General features: G+C 32.0%; 1 protein-coding gene across 2 annotated transcripts in view; it reads right to left on the bottom strand.

Annotated features, from left to right (window-relative positions):
* The window catches only part of LOC126842547 (uncharacterized), a 92,786-nt gene that overhangs the window by 25,641 nt on the left and 49,221 nt on the right, over positions 1-17,924 (bottom strand). For both annotated transcript variants that reach the window (XM_050579559.1, XM_050579560.1), the window contains exon 4: positions 4,241-4,402. In XM_050579559.1, coding sequence (XP_050435516.1) covers positions 4,241-4,402 — 162 coding nt within the window. The remainder of the gene's footprint in view (positions 1-4,240; positions 4,403-17,924) is intronic.

The raw sequence follows: 17,924 nt of genomic DNA, 5'->3' as shown, positions 1-17,924 counted from the left end.
TTGACGGTTTTATAGCTTGAAGTCTTCGAACACGAACGCCATACCCAAAAACACATACCTGTCAAAATTGCTGCCAGAAAAGGAAAATTTTTACAAAAAATTGTCGTTTGTGAGTACTTTTTTTGCTAATTTTCAAATAAGAGCGAACACAAATAGATGGATTATTTTACGTTGTATAATAAAGAATATAATTTAAAACTAGTTTTTTAATTTTAACTCAATGATACCCATGATACAGCCAACAAAGAAATGAAAAAAATTGTATTATTGTGTCGCATTTAATACTGTATACACTTGTATGACGCCGACAATGCGAGAATTTTTGAATACATTTTTTTATATTTTTGAATAAATTCCATACTGTAGATTTTGGCGCGAAATCGAACAAGTCTTACCAGTTACCGGGTAATATATGTACCAACATGGTTACCACTCTGGTTACTGTATAAGATCGTGCGGTAACCTCTAGTAACCATGTAATTGGTACGTTTCTTATCTTATGTATATTTAAATTTATCTATTCTCGAACATTTGTAAAATTTATACGAGTTATTTGTAAAATAGGTTTTTAATTTTATAATATTATCTGAAGCATTTTAAAATAAGTGTGGATTAATGTTTTAATAAATAATTATCGCCCACTGAATTTCAATTAAAACTGGGACAAGTCGAAAGAGGAATTAAAACTTTTTTCATTAAAAAAAAACATTTAATGACAATGACACCATAAAAGCTGGCGCTGAAAATCATCTTTCATGTCATCTAAATTGTATAAAAAAATAAATTATTGAACTAACGTATAAATTTGTTAATTAACGTTTAAGTATTAAAAAACTTTCTAATTTGTTTGAAATAATGACAAGGAAATAAAAATTAGTCAAAAAAATATTATCAAATATTACATTGTAAAGTAACCTTCCGTTATCACAAATTTACTGAAACTATTATTCGATTGATTTATCACAATTTTTTTTTTGTTACCTTGTAAGGTAATTCATATTAAACGTACAAGATTTTCATTTTTTATAATTTTTAAGGTTTTTAATGATCGAAAAAAAATCCATAGATAAAATCAATCTAGCCATGCACATCACATTACACGGTTATACCTTATTTTATATCGCTTTAAAGCACCTAACAATCCGTTTTACATGCACATATAATTTTTTTCCTAAGACTCATTTTTTAAGTCGGTAAGTATAATGTTTTTGTTTACATATAGTTTCTTCATCTGATCTACTAAAACCGCTAGGCCTAGAAAACATAACGGCGCGAGATTTCTCACAGGTTTCCAACACGGCCGTTCGCCTTGGCCTGTTGATATTTAATAGAGGATTGCGTTGTCCAAACGGTAATTAACTATGCGTTCCCATGGCAATTACGGGGATTATTGGAGTACTGGGAATTCGAGGAGTCTCGTTCCCATCAAACGCCGCCGTAGCAATCAATATAACTATTATTGCTGTTGTTTACATAATATTACAAACTGCTTTTTGGGGGGGCAAGCTCACTTCCCGGACCGAATCGGGCATTGCGCTAAGCACAGTGTACCGTGCTGAATATTGTGCAAAACCCTTTTGGACCCACGGCCAGTATTGTATACCATAATGACACAGAGACACCCAGAGCACGAAGGCTGTATATGTGTGTATATATATATATATATATTATATTTACACTATTATTTCGTGTATCCGACCACTCGACCGAACCACTTGAGCACTTGAAGCTGCGAGGAGCAACGGTGCATTAGAGGTGGCGAACCGGTGATGAAATCGTGGACGGAGAGGGAGTGAACGTTTCTTCTGTCGAGTACTTTCTGCGGCCTTTACCGACGACAATAACAATTGCACGTCTCGCACGGCGAACAAAGTAAGTAATGTAAGCAAAGGGCGGCCTTTGTACGCGGGGCCGGTCGACGGGATTAGATTTCAAGTCGCAGCCACTCTGAAACGTTTCCAAACTTACCGGCCGCACACCGCGCGATTACAAAGTGAACGGATATCAACTAGGTATTTTAAACAACTGGTAAAACGCTACCTAATTTGAATTTAAAAAAAAACCAACAACAACAAACATTACATTAATTCTAGCGCCAGTTTTTCTTACAACTCGAGAGACGATTACAAAAAAAATAACTAGCCGTGCCAATCTTTAAAGCGGTTAAAGTGGTGATAACGGAAACGTGCGTTATCAGTTTGCCATTGATTAGATCATGTATGATGATAAATTTAACACCTACTGCTGTTACCATAATATATTCGATAACCGGTATACTGGTAATAACCGGAATAACATAGAACAACGTTTGAGCAACACTCGTAAATTTAACACATGCTAATTTAACAAAGGTTAAAGTTTAAATAAACCACCAATAGAAAACGACAAGTTCAGTGCGACCGGGCATATATTGTGTTCAAAATAAAACAATACCTTTTAGTTTCTCTATCTGAGATAATTTGACGCGTTATTGATGTAAAAAATAATAAATAAAATATAACGAATAATAAATCCACTGAAATAAAAACAATTTAGCCTATGGTCAATATTTTCAAGTTTTCAGTGTTGCAGTGTTGTTTCAGGACTCAAAAACATATTTAGGAATAAGGTACAAAATAACACAAATATATTACTATATTATTACTCTTTAACTATGTTTTACCATAAATAAAATAAAATTTCTGTTTGAAAAGTGTCAGCACTTTGAATGTTTCTTTATCACCTTTTCTAGATCAAAAACTATTATATAATATAATACCCAACTCGGTTCACAAACATAGTCGTTATAGCTTTGACATCAGTCAAGTGTTGTTGACAAAGTAAACCGGATTTATCTGTAAGCACTAACGTTAATAACATAATATAATATGTTTCTATGAAAAATGATTTTAATTATGCACGTTACAGAAATGTATATTGTAATTATATGCTATGGAAATAAAAATAATATTAGAGATTATCTGTAGGTACTATAAAAAAAGGAAAATACCATATAAATTATTATTACACATTGCTACACCCCCAGATAATATTATTGTATGCAGTATTTCTCCCCGGCACAGTCATAAGTGTAGTTGTGTTTGTTTTACAAATTGTTATATTGAATATTAATTCCAAAACGACCCCCACGCCCTCCCTAAACAAATCCCCTGAATGTTTATTCGCTATTTCGGAAATCGCTTGTATAATTATTTTTTTCAAACACATTACAAGTGTTTTTTTGGTATTCAATTTACACACTACAAAAGACCGTTCGAAAATGGGGTTAGTTTCTAGTTAAATCTATCGACCAGTTTTTTTTTATTATTTCCAAACGACATTGGCGTTTGTTTTAAGTCCATATTCGATATTTTCATTTATATATTTATATATATAAGCTGACCGCTGTGCAATTATAATGCCAAAATAGTGTATTATGAAATCTTATTTTTTTTAAATCATATTTTTCTGATCTATTGTTAGAATAATGTGTTATGTTTTGTATGTACAATTAATGTATTTCTATATAAAGATTATTAATTTATTTTATAAAATAATATTGTTTTTTGTTAATTACTTGTAAAAACTATGAACTAAAAAAAAAAAAAAAATTTTTAAGTAACAGTATTCAAAACTTGTTTTTTTTTTAATTAATTTTTTTTTCTGATCTATTGTTAGAATAATGTGTTATGTAAGTATATCGGAATTCTTTGCAACTAAATGAGGAACAAGTGAATAATATTTTATACCCCTAAAAATAATATTTTAGGGTACTATTAAGGGTATATATATATATATATATCAATGTTTTCGCAAATTTTACATTCTAAGGCCTAAATTAGTTGAATAGTAGTTTTTTTTGTAAAAAAAAAAATTGGCTTATTCCTCTTTTTCTAATGATGATTTTGTATACGAGCAACATTTGTTTAAAACTTATATTTATACCTTAAAAAAATTAAAAAATTAAAAAAAAATTTTTTTTTGGAAAACTGATGCTCGCAACCTCTAAAAATAATTTTAAAAATCTGAAAAAAAAATAGGGAAATATTATTTTACCCCAAGGAACATTATGTCAAGAGAAGAACAAAAAAAAAAAACAAAAAACATTTTTTTTTTGTACACCCTAATACACAGTACTTAATAAACTAACTGCTCTTATGCCGTCATCTCGTATATTTTTACGGGTAGTATATTTTGGACGGACCATGCCTGTGTATAATAACGGTAAACAATAATCTATACTGTTAGTGTGTATACATACTGTTAGTGCAGTGTTGTTCCAGGCCGCATTGCGCACATCGGTTCGGCGCTAAAGCTCCGCATTGACATCCGCCTTGTGGTACACAACAAGCACAGTCCTGCCTGGCCGGCTCGTGATTGCATTGACAGCCATGCGACCCTTGTGTCCACAAGTCCACTTGATCTGAAACAGAAAAATTGCATTGTCTGTGTCAAAAAGAAACCCAAAAATCGAGCGCGTGCCATAATAAAATTTAGAACATTTTTCAATTGGCTAGGTTGAACTCATAGACACGGTACACAGGTCTACGGTACGCCAGTCACGTGAAATCATGATTTTCAAATTATGGAAACTTGTTTTTGTAAGCACATTTTGTACAGAAATTGACGTGTAGATTAAAATACCAAGACAATACATCCTTCTACCGTTCGTTCAATTATGTCATAACTTTAAATGTTTTAAGTAAAATGTATAACTAACTTTTTATATAAAAAGTACAGAAAAAAATAAAGATTTTTAATTTTGTTAAATTAAACTTTAAATATTATACATACAAAATGTTCTTCGTTTTGTTTTAATTTAAAAAAAAAACTACTAAAACTTAATATAATGCGAAAAAATGATTTTTTGCGTTTCTTTTGTACTTTTTCGCAGAATGGTTAATTATTAAAGTTGATTTTTATAAATGTCATTTAAGTCGAGCCGCACAAAAATGATACACTACATTTTTCAAGATGTTCGGATTTCCACACTGTTAGATGACAAGTGAAAACATATAAAAGGAATTTTCTTTTTTTAGGGAAAACTATGCCCTCTCCTTTGTAGTTGCTTCCAATTGCTTCCGTTTACTTAATAATTAATTAATAAATATAATACTTATGTGTTGAAATACTTTGAACAAAAAACTGCCACTATAGCGTTTGATTTTTTTTTTTTATATTTTCCACCTGTAATCCGAATTAGCCAGCTGAAATCATATGAAATCCTGTCGCTAATAATGTTAAATAAATGTTGTTCATTCACTGCCAATGAAGGTACCTTTTTTTAATTTTTTATTAAAGTCTAGATTGACCGTGTTTAATCCTTTCTCGTCGAATAAAAAGCTCCACGTAAAACGACCGTCTGGTAAAAAAGTACAGCAAAAAAAAAAGCAAGCCTAAGCCGAAGATTTCATTAGCGCTAAACACTTAAACCGGCGAGTTTAATTATTACTTCTGTTGGCTTCTGCTTTCATTTTTTTTTTTTTATTACTGAGAAATCTAAATCATTTGCGTGTAGTTCGTTAAAATTAAACGACTTAAGTTCAGACTTAACATTTCCACCGGTCGTCTCTGCACATTATGTATAATGTTTCAAGTAATTTGTTTGGTTCTGAATGCAAAGGAAAGAGGTATTGATTTAACAGTTTCTTTTGGCAATGGAACTTTCAGGAAAGTTTTTGCAGAGATAAATTAATTATATAAACACTGATTAAAGGCGTTTGCTTTTTTTAGAAAAAATTAATGCGTTTCTTTGAAATTTACTAAAAAAAAGCATTTTCTTTATTTTTTTGTGAGTTCATCAAACGATTAACTTGCGCGTGGCACGAGTACGATATTTTTAATGTTTCTCCGAAGAGAATAGAATGGATTTTGTTTTAATTTGAATTCAGAAGCTGGTCTTAAACAAATGTGTACTGCCAACAACAAACGGATGTTTCCTTTGTCGATTCCGTTAACGGGTTGTCCGTTATAATAATTAACTCACCATCATAAGACCCATTATACAGGTATAGCACTCTATACTGCTACTACTAAACCAAGTTCTTTAGTGTATAAATTACATCACTCGTGGGGCCTATTGCTCTCTTCTCGTTATTGCAAAAGGATTTACCCGTGTCAAAAGGATACATACAATTTGGTTTTTTTTTAATGAAATTGTCATTCCAAGACGTTTGGTAAAAGCATTTGTTACAAAAATAAGCCTATATTGTCCTTGGCGCATAACTGTACACGGCTATGATATTTAACTACACTTTGGTTCGAGGTAAGTGTTACACGATCTGATGTTACATTGTCAAGTCATATGTCAACGTCAAAAGTGTGTGCCTGACCGTTTTGTTGTGTACACACATACACTATTCGACTAAGTGATGAATAGCTTTTGCTTTTAAATCTCTAATCGGTTAGGTTATTACATAGATTCGTTCCGGATGAAATGCTGCGGATCGACTAGATCCACAACGGATCTGCGATAGACGTTAAAGCTAAAATTAAATGCACAATTGTTTTAGCGTTGAAACGGATTACAGATAAATATGTATTTGTATTTTTTTTTTAAATTATTTCTGACAATAAAACTCAGTTATTCAATTATTTCCATTGTTACTATACTCCAGACAGGCAAGTCATAATAATATTATCTAAATTACAAAACACAAAATAAATTATGCAAACCGGCCGTGTATCTTTTCAGGACTCTTAACACTCGCTTATCATATCTGTTATCAGCTAATTTATTCTTATCAACCTTATCAGCTGTTATCACATCTGTTGTCTGGTAGGGTTTTTTTTTTTTTTAAGATTTTGCGTGACGCGGATTTTTCTTTTACTCCCGTGGTAAAAATATTACATGTTAGAAAACTACAGGGTCTGTATTCGGTTTATTGTATTACATAATATGCCATTTTGACCTCGTTTGGATTAGATAGCTATTGTAGAGAACTCTACTGCGTACATAATCCCACTGAACATTGTCGTTCATGCCCGCTTTAACTGTCTGGTCTGCGTCTTGCCGTTTTGACAATTCGTTGGGTTGACAGCATATAGGGGAAGTATGCTAATAGCAAAGGGAAAATATGCGAACTACCCTTTGGCGGAGTTTAATTTCGCTTTTACTACCGTTTTTCCCCCCGCACAGATTTCTATATTGTGATCGTTGTCAACTACAACGACAAATCGTGGAATCGTTTATACGATGCTGCTATCAAAATACCGATCAGAAATCGTTCCACCCCCCTTTTACTCTGTTATGGTTAAACTCTCAAAACCACCGAATGTACTTTTAATTGAAAATGTTTTGATTGTGAATTTAAAGCAAGCACATTGATGTCGGATTAGTCACAAGACTGTAGGAATTACTCTCGTTTTAAAATGGAACCCACGGCTTCCGTTTTAAGCCGTGGGTTTTTTTAATTTCAAAGCATAAAGTTAATGAAATTTTAATTCATTCAAAACTAGATTTGCACCTGAAACGTCGTTGAGCCACCCAACGCTCAACTTCTTCTGGTTAAAAATTATTTGTTGGGCATTTCAATGCAGATTTGTAGGCTTTGTAGGCAAATTTCGGACATCTTCGAGTGGGTTTTTTTGCCACTTCCAATTATCTAATCTCCAAGCAAGGCGTGCCAAATGAATTACACATAAAACTGTTGCTAAAAACTACCGAGAAACGGCAAAAACGGCGTTCTTAGCGAAATTTATATTTATCGGTGCCTTTAAGCCGTTTTTCCCTCGCCTGTTATTATACAAAAACATTATGTTATTATTATTCCTCGAAACGGTGGCGGCGGTGGTTTTTGTTACACCATATTATAGTATAGTAAAAGAAAATATGTTTTTTTGATTTACGACTCAATAACGAATTCCCAAAGGGGTCGTAATCGGCTCGACGGGGTGGCATATGTGCGCAGGGCAATCCGATATTAAACTTAAAAGTATATGTACCTAGGTATAGAAGCCTAGGTGGAAATGGCGGCACGCGGATTTAAGAAAACGGATGTCGGCGATGACGTCAAAGGGGCTGGTAGTAACACTGTCGACGAAATCCCTTATTTTATTATATATATATATAGGAATACACCCTCACAAGTGCAATAAATTCGGATAGGTATGAAAAGGTCGAAAAACCGATCTGACCACGTATGTATATAATGTAATGTTATTTAGTATGTGTGCATTGTTGTACAGTGTAAAACCTTTGCTCCTCCATACAACAACATTGTCCATAACAACAGTATCGCCTGAAAATATTAAATTCTCGTTTTTTATTATCCGCTTAGACCGTTAACCGGGAAAACCCAACATCACACACCCGAACTTTGGCCATCGCCGGTTTTACAATGACAATAAAAAGTGGCACGGAGGCGCTAATAAGTTTGCCGGTAATACTTGGCAATATAATACGTTGCCGTCTTACACCTTTTTTACGGCTAGCCAAAGTCGTAAATCCAAGTTCAACGTCTTTGGACGGGCACACGAGACGATACTCCAAGCGATAAGACGACAAAAAGGATTTTCTTTGGAAAAACAATTTCCAAATCTTTCCCGTTGCATCATAAACAATAGGTAAACAACAGCTGATTCTCTTATCAGAAATATATTATCAGTTATCCAGCAAATAAAACAACATGGCTGTTGTTTATCAATGACGTCATCAAACGTTACTAACGCTGCGTCATTGTTTTAAACTATTTTTCTGACCTTAATATATGATATACAACTACGCAGAGACGAAGGTCTTATTAGGTCAATCGTGGATATCGAAAAAAACAATGGATAATGAATATTATGTTTTTACACTGTTCAATCTCTGGATAACTGATAAGAGATTATTGATAAGAGATCATTGTTGATAAGAATTCCGTATCCCCCGTTAATCATGTCAGGGAAAACTACTAGTTTACTACATTATTGTTATAAATAAATCAAACATATCAGATTTTGGGAGTTTAGGACCTTTAGAATAAAAACATATCAATTTTAACACCTATAATCAATTCTAAGTTGGTATGATTGTAGATTTACCTTCTTTGGACTTTTTGTGGCACTCTTTATACTTAAACAAATAATGATTTGGTAAAATTGGTAGAGTTCAGACAAAAACCAAAACAAAATGTAAATACAAACACTTATTCTAATCCTAAAAAAATATTATCGATTTGAACAAAATGTTCCGCTCTGTCAAATGGTACAATCAATTTTTTTAATATTCCAGTAAAAAACTGAGTGTTAATATTATTAGAAAATTAATTCATGTGCTTATTATTCTATTGTTATAAAATTGTTATGCAAATAGATAAAAGAAAAATATTATCTCAAAAGGAAGCTTACTAAAAGCTCTTATTGCGATCATAATGGAGTTTGACAATAAACATCTAATTGAAAAAGACCCGAGGGATTCGTTAAGTATAATTTATAATATAATGTTAAATGTAGTATAATTTTTACCACGAAATGGCAAAAATAAAAAAACTTTTTAGTAACCATTTTCGGTGTCTTTAAGTACAGAGTTGAATATTTTTATAAATAAAAGTTACTGTCGTTTTATAAGTCAAGTTATATATATCTAGTGCCATTAAAATATTTGAATTTCCATTGAAAAATAAATATATATATATATATATATATATAGCTTTAATCTTATACACGTGTCGGTTATAAAACAATTTTTTTTTTGTACATTTTTATACCTGTTTTATGTATTTTTTTTTTCAGTTTTGCCACTACAAGAATAAGATAAACTGCTGCGTTACAAATTTCAACTAAAAAAAAAACCAAGTCATTTTTTAAATTAATATGAAAATATTACAAGAACAATATCTGTCAGTAGTCTGGTTTTAATACTTAATCGTACAAAAGGTTTTTAAGGTCCAGAAAAAAAAAGACGAACAAGCAAAATATTAATTGCCCTTTTTCATTCTAAAACCAACAATAGAAACTTCAGTACAAATGCTTGAGTTGAAAATAAAAACCAACATTAACATTATGACATTAGGCTTAAACACAAAAGGCCGAGAAAAAAAACCAGTGATCTTCAGACAGTTTTAATTTTTAACTATTTTTTTTTTTACACAAGTTGTTTTTTAACTCACTGACATTATTGTTGGACATTTTCTTTTTTCTAGTTGTTATGAATTAATAAATAATAGCAAACAACTGGAATACATTTACATTATAGCTAAGCTATCTAAATGGTACTCTGAAAAAAAACAATGCTGTTCAGAGATATCAGATGTGAGATGATTTTGGTTAATACCTCCTAAGCTTCGCATCGAAGGTAATAAATGTATGAAAATAGTTTAAAGGTTTAGGCAATTGTAAATATTGTGGTAAAATTTGGATATTTTCAATGACAAGCAGTGTATTATTTATATTTCTAGCCTTTTGCATTTTACACACTGGAGGTACACAAGATGATAAAATAATATTATTTTATAATAATTAAGGAATATTTATTACGGTTTGTTGTGTTTATGGAGGTGAGATGTTAAAACCGTTGTTGTTGCTAAAATGTTTGTGTACGACTATAATTTTGTTAAAAGAGTTTATCAGCATAACAGTTATGAATAAAACCGAAGTAATTAATAAAAAATATTTACCAGATTTACAGTTATAAAGTTTATGGTTGTTGTGTAAGGAAATTAAATATTTACATAAAAAACAACTAAATTTATAACGTTGAGAGATTAGAAGAAACGAATTAAGCTAATGAGACAATTACACTTTATTGACTATTATACTCAAGGTTATATATTTATAACATGATTTGGATTTGATAATTTTTAGTCGCGCAAAAAGTCCTCAGGAAATAATAATAATAATAAACAAACAAGATAATAATTAATTCCTATTTTTTTTATTTTTGCACAAATGCAAAAATTGTGATGGAAAAACAACATTAATAACGATAAAGTTAAAAAAAAAATACCGAACGTTAAATTGCGTTAGTCGTTTTTATTTGTTATTTTTTTGTTTTCCCGGTAGTAAAAAGGTTTTCTTAATTTTACCAGCCGTAATATTGCAATTCGTTTTCCCTTGGTTTTTATTAATAAAAAGAAAGAAAAAATTAAATAGACGACATTATGAAAAGGAACAAGCAAACGTTTTTCAAGTATTATTCTTCTATTTTTCAGTATTTAATTTAAATCGAGTCAGATAAAAAAAAATACTTATTGTAAATAAAATACACAGCTATTATCTACGAAAATTGTTTTTCCAGTTGACTTTAATTTACTTTACAAAAATCGATAAACTGAACAATATATTTCAAACGATTGCATTTGGCGCAAAATCGACGGTGCACGACATACTGATAACCGGGTTACCATTACAGTTACCACTGTGGTATGTGTGTGGTTATCGCTCGTTATCACATGTCACATTAAACTGATTGATAAGTGAAAAAACGGCCTCCACGATTTTTAGAGATATTAAGTATAATATACACCTTTCATCTTTTTTAAAAACGTCTACTGTTTTCGGATCTAATGCGTTTTAAAATTATTCATAAACTAGTCATCAGCATAAATGCAAAAATAATAAACCGGACGTGAGACGTGCACACACACACACGGTATTAGGGCGACAAAACGTTTTTCGAATATTCTATCAACCGCTGTCGCCCACAAACGCTGGGCCTAAGTCGTAGTAGCAGGTACGAAATCCATTCATACATAACGTTACCATAATAATAATAATATGTCAAGTGTGTATATAATATATGATGGCACAGTGTTTCGCCATACCAGCGGTCACGTATACAGCTCGGATGTGAATATTCAGTGTTTTCGGGTAAAAAGGTCAGTGTGAACTTAGTATTTTCATCCCCTGCTGTGTGCACCACTAATGTGTCTGCTGGGTTGGTAGATTTTTGGTTAAAAACTACCCAGAACGCTCAACCGAAATATTCCATTAAAATAACTACCGCCTTATTTAATTATAGTAAAAAGCGCAACAAAAATAATTATATTTTTTCCAGAAAAATATGCATAAAACCGATTGTCACCGATTGTACCCTTTTGGTTCTGCGGCGGCTTGGGATGTTTTCAAGGAATATTATTTCTATCATAAGTGAAAATTTCCCAGCTGCCTATAAGACGTGACCCATTTAGTGTCGCTTTATTTGAACTTATACAAACAGCCGCGTCTCTATTGTAAGTATTTTGGCTCGATATATATATATATATGTTTTGTCTTTGTTCAAATAGCATACTGCAATTATTATTATATTTTATTGCAGTGTATTTATTTCCTATACAGTAAACGAGTTATTCAACGACGTCTCGTTATTACTTGTAAATAAAATATTATGTGTATACGATATTGTTTTCCGTTGGTCGCAAAAAATATAACCTTCGACAGCGGTAAAAATAAAATTTGATAAAAAAAACTTTCCGGCCAAAACAATATTATTAACTCTCCCCCTTCACCCCTGCCCCACTGGAACTCAAGTCGTGTAAACTTTACTCGCTCACAGTGTGTATACACGCTTTTCAATAGCAATATTCTATTTTTATTTTTCCTAGTGCTTCCGCGTTCAAGTATAATACCGCCGCCGGACGAGGGAAAAAAAAGTTTCTTTTTACGTTGTATTATATTTATCAATTCTCAACGTCCATTTCTTCGAGACCAGAAAACCGTCTATGTCTACTGAACATATCTTTAACAGCTGTGGGGTTTGTACGTTTCATTTTTTTTCACATTATAATAATATTTTCCGGTGGCGGAAGTCGTTCCGATATTATTATAATTACATAATAACTTCTGTTGGTTTTATATTTTTATCTATAGAACTTATAGTAATGCCGTTAGGTTAGGTTATGGATGGAATAGTGAGCAGGATTTTGATAATTTCCTAAATAACTGATAAGAAATTATTGATAACAATTAAACTATATCGCTAACCAGTGATAAGATATTATGCAAAACGCCGGCAATTCGAGATGGTATTTTTTTATTAAATTCCATACGGTAGATTTTGGCGCGAAACTGAACGAGTCTTACCGGTTACCGGGTATTAAATTATGTACCTATACGGTTACCACTCTGGGTGCTGTATAAAACCGCTACAGTACCGTGTAGAAGTCTGGTTTCAAATGAGAAACATTTGCAGGACGAGTAGCCGTTGAGAAGTCTCAAAAAATAGCGTTCTATAATAACTTCTCAAGACTATAATTTCATTGTACCAAACGATAGAAACGATACTCCAATTCTGTTTATCGAAGCGTGAATCTTTAGATCAAAGGCAATTCGTATGCCCTTTATTCGGTACATCACATATTATATATTAGGTGTATTAAAATCTAGCTATATGCCATTAAAACAAAATCGAATGCGAAATCTAAATTAGTTTATCTGTATGTTGATTGTACTTAAATATTTAAACAGTCATTGAAGTAATAATTATTATTCGGGGCTCGTGTAGCCTCATCAAACCAAGTGTATAATATTTAGGTTTCTGTTCTGTTTGGATGTTTTATTACATGACAAATGTAATACAAAAAAATGCACAATGTGCAACTTTATATAAAGATTACAATAGTTGTACACTATTTAATTAATACACAATTTCAACGCGTGAAAAACGTAAACAACCGGTGGCTACCATGTGAATGGCGTCTGAAGATAACTGTACCGGTTATCAATGTGAATATACATAACATAAAGGGTAATGGTATTGTATAATAATTTGCAATAACGGGCAGCATTTATTGTACATTTTATAATTGTATTGTGATGCGGGTGTCTATATATTATATATAGACACGGGTACAGATAATACACATGGGCGCATTGTGTTTGTATAATAAATTACAATATTATCTGAGCTGTGTAATTATTTTATCAAACTGATATACTGTATCAAACATATCTTTAAACGATCGCAGTGCTATCACGAATATAGTATTCATTGTTGTTATTATTGTTGGCTGGTTCTTAAATAAACAATTTGCATTGGCTTAGCATAAATAAGCACCATATTGAACGATCCACGTAGGTGTTTAAATAACTGTTTGCATGTAAAATATGAAAGCACGATATTCGATGTTACACTTGGAATATTAATTAGTCGGTACAATGTGTTAGCAATTTTATTTTGATTTTCATACCTAGGTATAGGCATGTTAAGCCCCTACTAGCTACCAGCGTCGGCCGTCAATCGCTTATGTTTCAATTAGGTAACTGCTTACAGTTTTTTTTTAAATATATTACTCGAGTATAAAAAGTGGGTTTTAAGTGATGTATGAATGGGGATCATTCATAAAATTTACTGTACATTTATTGAAGGGTGGAGTTTTTCTTAAATGCTATTGTGTTTTTGTATTTATCCAGTTATGGTTCCGTTAAAAAATTTAATTAATTTAAGATAAATGATTAGTACACATTCATTGTGTAATTATCAGTGTTTGATGAATCCGTTTATCGTTAAAATTGTCTAATCTGATCGTTTGAAAAATAAGAGCACCTCATCATTGAAATCCGCCTTTATAATTCTTTATCTTATTTTCTTTCGTTTTCGTCCATCGCTATTTACATTAGCAAACGATAAATTGCTTTTTATTAAATCCATAAAACCTATTCAACTCAGTGGTTCACGACGTTAGTCGATTTTTCTACTTTGTATCAATCCAATACAGTAAACCCATTACTTGTTTATTCTTTTCGACTTCCGTAATAGTTGCACCGGCCGTTGGTACACAAATATAGATTCCATTATTCTTTTGATGTGTAACATTTGACAAGATAAGCCTTGCCAGTTGCTATGGCCACCAAATCAAATGGGCTTAACTTCAATTACTCACTCTTTATACCATAATCTATATAATATACAATTTTTTTTGTTGTGAAATAGTTTTCAAACAATATATTCAGAATTGTCCTTATTGTTTAATAGCACAATACAAATTGATAATATTTAATGAGGCTAATGTTTTGTTTATGGGTGGAAAATGATAGCTAATAGGAAGGATCGAAGTTGTACAACAAATTAAGCTAAGCAGAAAATAAATATAACCACAGATGTACTTTCTCTAAGCTCTCCGGAGATGCTTTGTGCTTTAATGAAAATTATTTATTGAAACAACTTTTAATTGCTTTTTTATACAATGTAGATGACATGAAAGATGATTTTCAGCGCCAACGTTTATTTTTTTTCCCCTAGTGTCATTGTCATTAAATGTTTTTTTTTACTAAGAAAAAGTTTTAATTCCTCTCCTCTTTTCATCTGTCCCAGTTTCAATTGTAATTCGGTGCGCGATAATTATTCATTAAAACATCAGTCCACACTTATTTTTAAATGCTTTAATAATATAATTTTGTAAGTTATTATCAATTTTCGTTAGAACTGTTTTCAAATATGTAACTTTAAATATAAGGCGCTCAGAAGCCAAACTGATTAACTCCATAAAATGAGTTATTTATATTGACCACTGAAAATCATACACTTTTTTAATCCAACCATGCTATTATTCGCAATTTATTACAAAATTGGAGTTAATTGGGTTGGCATTTGAGCGCCTCATAAAATCTGGAGTAACGTAAGGCATTTAAAAAAAAAATCTTCCTCTTTTATGAATCATGAAACCCACCTAACCCACCCTACACGCTCATAAAAAAGTATCAACACTTTCCTTATCTCTTATTGTAATTAAACGATCGAACAGATTTTGATTTTTCTGATAAGCGTCGTGCAAACTCTCTTTGAACTATTAAATAATGAAATTGTCGACTCTTATCTATTAAGCATAATCAAGTTATATGACCTAGTTCTAGTGGTAGTTCCTAAGTTTATTAAATATGTATCTGTTATTTACTTTAAGTTATTCTCTATTGTTATCAGCTATATAACCTGATAGATAGATTATCATTAAATATATGATAATCTATCTATATAAATATATAAATGAACGTTTGTCTGTCTTTTATGCATTAGTACACCATTCATCCGACCGCCATGAAACTTTGGTAAGATAACTGACCTAGTACTTTTCGGAAATTCCGACCCTAAGGATGGCCGTGGTTACTATGGTTACAAACAAAATATTTTAAATGAATAAATACGTATTAGTAATATACAATGATGTGTTTAAATAACATAAAATCAACACATTTCAAATAACCTTCGGTCATTCGGTCGGGCGAGTGAAGCCATCAGAGTGCCTAAGTTGCGCGGTACAGAACCGAAGGAGAATTTTTTTTTTTTGCATTTTTTTACATTTTTTTTTTTCATTTTTTTCGAGACTTCTAAACGGGTACAATAGTTTAACGCCACAAAGCCAATAAATAACTATAACGTACAGCGGCGTAAGTTGGACCGAATTTCGGAGGTCGCAAAGTATATTTAAAGTATAATATTTAATTAACATAGGTAGGAACTTAAATACAAATTTATGATTTCAACAGTCTTCTTGGCGGTTCGCCGTTTCATATCGATTTGCGATAAACTAATTTCCATTTCACCGCATTGTGTCTTTATGGAATACAGCTAGATTTTGAGTATATTCTAAAGACGTGATGTACCGGTGATAGGGCAAGCGACTTGCCTTTGATCTAAAGATCAGAGTGAACAACTTTAACGGTGCCGGCGAAGCTTTCGTCATGTTATACTATGCGAGGAGAATCCAGAAACGTTAGTGAACAATTCGATGGTTTTGAATAAGTCTTCTCCCCTCCACTCCAGGGGGAAAGGGGAGGGACGGCAATGCGTTAGTATTTTGATTCTAGTTTTGTGTACGACCAGCGCGTTATCGTTTGTTCGAGTTAAATGGAGAAGAATTGCAAGATAAAAATAAATAAGATGGAAGGGGGACGGCGCACAATGGCAAAGGAACGACCGCCTTGTCGTGTACTGCTGCTGTGAACGCCTCGCCTTGTGTTCTAAATAAACGCTATCCCCTGTAGGGGGACTATATATGTAAAAACCAACACTGGCCGGGTAAATCATTACACATTAACTAATGAAAAACGGAAAAGCTTAAAGTTTTCTATTATATAACGCGTGCCTTATATTTCAAGTAAACCTTTTATCTTGAAATTATTCAAGACGAATAACAAAAAAAAAGTTAATTTACTGATAGAACTAAAGCGCGCGTTTTTTGGATCGCACCGGATGATTCATTAGACACGCATAAGACGCTCGTTTTTTCTTGAAAACAATTGCACTTTTGTTCAGTTATTTTGCAACATCATAAGACGACTAAATATTTGTCTTTATTAGTGATTTTTTCAAAGCCGAGAGCTCTAACATTAAATTACCTTTTTAAATTGAGAATAATTTGCTGAACGTTTTACTGGTCGACATAACGCTAGCAAACTACATAAATAAAATAATAATCGATTGTGTTAAACCTATAAAAAGTTACACATGTTCAATCCATAAGACATATTTTTCTTTCTCCCATTTAAAACGCTCAAGACTTTTTGCCGGCATAATTACAATGACAGGTTCAAAAATTATAAGCTTTTTTTACAATACTTATATAGAGGACTATCCATCAATAAATACCAATAAGAGTTAATGTTGTCCACTCACATTCATGGATTCTCACTGTGTATTTTTATAAACATCAACAAACCCAAACGATGACTCATCGGGCGATTCAATCGTTTGACTCATAGTGTAATTTATGACACATACAATTACAATAATAGTTGTGCTCGTTATTGCATTGTTGCACGCGACCAATAGGTTTTTCATACCTTTTGCACCCTTCAAAATAAATACACCCTTACAATTATAGTAACATGTGCGTAGCACTTGCAGGCTGTTTGACTCCTAGTGGGCGGGGGGGGGGGCAAAAATATATGTATAATTTTCAACAAAAAAAAAACAAAAGCCAGCGCAGGAATTATTGTAAAAAATGTTGAACCACTCCAAATTGGAAATATACAATATTTTATACATCCGACCTCATAACAGGCGCAGAGTTCGTTATTAGTTGTTATAA

This window comes from Adelges cooleyi, unplaced genomic scaffold, assembly GCF_023614345.1.
Source record: "Adelges cooleyi isolate 19-005CV unplaced genomic scaffold, UGA_ACOO_1.1 ACOO_flye_CR_arks_rails_tigmint_CR_PRNA_55, whole genome shotgun sequence".
NCBI classification, from domain to species: domain Eukaryota; kingdom Metazoa; phylum Arthropoda; class Insecta; order Hemiptera; family Adelgidae; genus Adelges; species Adelges cooleyi.
This window is presented reverse-complemented; position numbering and strand designations above follow the sequence as displayed.